The sequence below is a fragment of the Aureococcus anophagefferens genome, assembly GCF_000186865.1.
Source record: "Aureococcus anophagefferens unplaced genomic scaffold AURANscaffold_301, whole genome shotgun sequence".
NCBI lineage: Eukaryota > Pelagophyceae > Pelagomonadales > Pelagomonadaceae > Aureococcus > Aureococcus anophagefferens.
The window spans coordinates 4,520-6,933 of record NW_008705831.1 but is presented as its reverse complement, the minus strand read 5'-3'; the positions used below and the strand labels follow the sequence as shown (position 1 = coordinate 6,933).

Below are 2,414 nucleotides of genomic sequence, written 5' to 3'. Positions count from 1 at the left end.
CGGCGGCGACGTCCGCGTCCGTCGAGAGCATGGCGTCCGCGTGGCTCTGCTCGGCCCAGGACGCGAGCTGCGCGCCGTAGTCGCTCGACTCGCTCGCGCGGCTCGCGGCGCGCCGGAGTTGGATTTCGCGCTCGTCGCGCGACGCGACGTGCTCGCGGAGGTGGCGCCGCGCCGTCGCGGACTCGCGCCGGCACCACTCGTGCATGTTGAGCGCCTCCTGCGCCGTCGCGAGCCACGCGCGCTCGTCGGCGCAGACCCGCAGGAACGCGTGCGCGCCCTCGCGCAGGGGCACGGCCTTTTTCGCGGCCTCCTCGCGCTTCGCCTTCAAAGCCGCGGACAGGGGCCGGTCCTCGCAGAGCGCCTCGGCGACGTCGACGGCCGCGCGGCCGCTCCGCGCGAGCGCGACCTTGGCGTCCGCGGCCGCGGACGTCGACGTCTCGCAGGACGTCAAGAGCCGCTCCATGCTCACGACCCAGGCCTGCAGGTCCTCGGCGCGCCGCTTCGCGTCGCGGTCCGCGTCGTCGGCGTGCGCGTCCGCGCCCATGCCCAGCGCCTCCGTGACCTGGAGCCAGGAGGCGCCGACCTGCACCGTGGCGGGCGCGAGGCCGCCGTCGCGCTCCGCCTGGGCCCGCCGCGCGGCCCACTCCTCGGGCTGGTCGTAGAGGAACCCGAGGAGCAGCGGGTCCCGCCGGATGAGGTCGAGCGACGTCGACCGGTCCAGGAAGGCCTGCATCGTGTCCATGAGCGACACCTCCATGTCCGCCGTCAAAGGCTTCCCGCCGCTCAGCACGCTGTGCGGCGACTCGGCGTAGGCGACAAGCGGGCCCGGCGGCACGCAGAGGCCCGGCAGCTTCATGAGCAGCGCGCGGCGCAGCCAGTTCGCGTCCTCGAGCGACCGCGTCACGCGCACGGGGCCCGCGCCGCCGGGGCCCGCGCCGGCCGCGTGCGCGAAGATGGGGAACTTCCAGACGACGCTCGCGCCGCCGAGCATCTCGGCCTTGATGGGCGCCTCCACGGCGACGCGCGCCACCTCGGGCAGGTCGCGCGGCACGCTGGCCGACGACGCCGAAGCGCCGAGCATGGAGGAGACGAAGTCCATCGTGTCACGGCGACGCAGCGACGGCGCGCTCGACGACACGCGAGGTCGATCACTCGCAAGCTTTCTTAGCGGCAACATATGTTCAAGCTACTTCCAGTTGAAGCTCCCAAGAATCTGATCGAGGCGATGGCAGCCCTCTTGCCCCCACTCGCCCACGTGCGCGCCGCAGGCGTGGCGCAGGGTCTCGCCGACGTGCGCGCCGCCGGCACGGCACAGGGCCTCACCGACGTCGGCGCGCCGCCGCATCCCAGCGACCTGTACGACTACGGCGCCATCGCCGAGGACCAGGGCGCACTCCCGGCGACGCCGGAAGAGCTCGCGCATGCGAAAGCGACCTTCGACCGCGACGGCCTCGTCGTGTTCAGCCGAGGGCTCGAGGCGTCGGCTCCCGCGCTGCGCGCCGCCGTCGACGCCCTCAAGGACGGCAGCAACGCGGACTTCCGCGACGCGCTCCTGGCGCAGCGGCGCGCGCGCGGCGGAGCGCCGCCCGACTTCACGAACGGCGCGAAGATCCCCTGGGTCCAGTACGAGGCGGGCTGCGAAGTCGCCGAGCCCCTCGAGCCCGGCGCCGGCGTCGAGCGACAGGAGTGAGTTTTCGTGTGAAAATCCGACCCCGTCGCACTCGGTAGGCCCGGCGCCGGCGACCGCATGCGCAAGGCCATGGGCTTCGCCAAGTACTCGCGGCCGATCCGCGAGCGCGCCGTCGAGGACCCGCGCTTGAACTCGCTCGTCCGCGCGCTCCTCGGCGACGCCGACTTCGAGCTGTACCAGGACATGGCCCTCCTGAAGCCGCCGGGCGGCGGCCGCGAGAAGCCGTGGCACCAGGACGCGGCCTACTTCAACCTGGCCGCGGACGCGCGCGTCGTCGGCTGCTGGATCGCGCTGGACGCCGCGACGCCGGACAACGGGTGCCTCGTCTTCGAGCGCGGCGGCCACGCGCGCGGCGAGCTGCCCCACTTCCCCGTGCGCGACTACCAGCTCTGCGACGCGGAGCCGCGGCGCGACGTCGTCGCCTGCCCGCTGCCGCCCGGCGGTTTGGTGCTCTTCCACGGCCGCGTCCCCCACGGCACGGCGACGAACGCGTCGCCGCGGCCGCGGAACGCGCTCCAGCTCCACTGGGTCGCGTCGGCGACGGCGGCCCTCGTGCCCCAGGACGCGCCCGGCGGCCGCGTCGCGCGCTTCGGCGGCGCGGCCCGGGGGCTCGCCTGCTAATAAGTCCCTTCCTTTTACGTCGACCCCTTGAGGCAGACGCGGACGTCGCCGTCGTCCGCGCGCGTCACCAGCAGATCGTCGTCCGCGTAGACGACGACGAGGT

At 74.0% G+C, this 2,414-nt stretch overlaps 1 protein-coding gene across 1 annotated transcript; it reads left to right on the top strand.

Moving 5' to 3' along the window:
• Positions 1-1,747: 1,747 nt before the first annotated feature.
• On the top strand, positions 1,748-2,311 carry AURANDRAFT_35045 (hypothetical protein; the record flags this gene model as incomplete). Its single annotated transcript, XM_009044408.1, has 1 exon — positions 1,748-2,311. The coding sequence occupies one exon, from the start codon at positions 1,748-1,750 to the stop codon at positions 2,309-2,311; it is 564 nt and encodes a 187-aa protein (XP_009042656.1).
• Between the last annotated feature and the right edge of the window lie 103 nt (positions 2,312-2,414).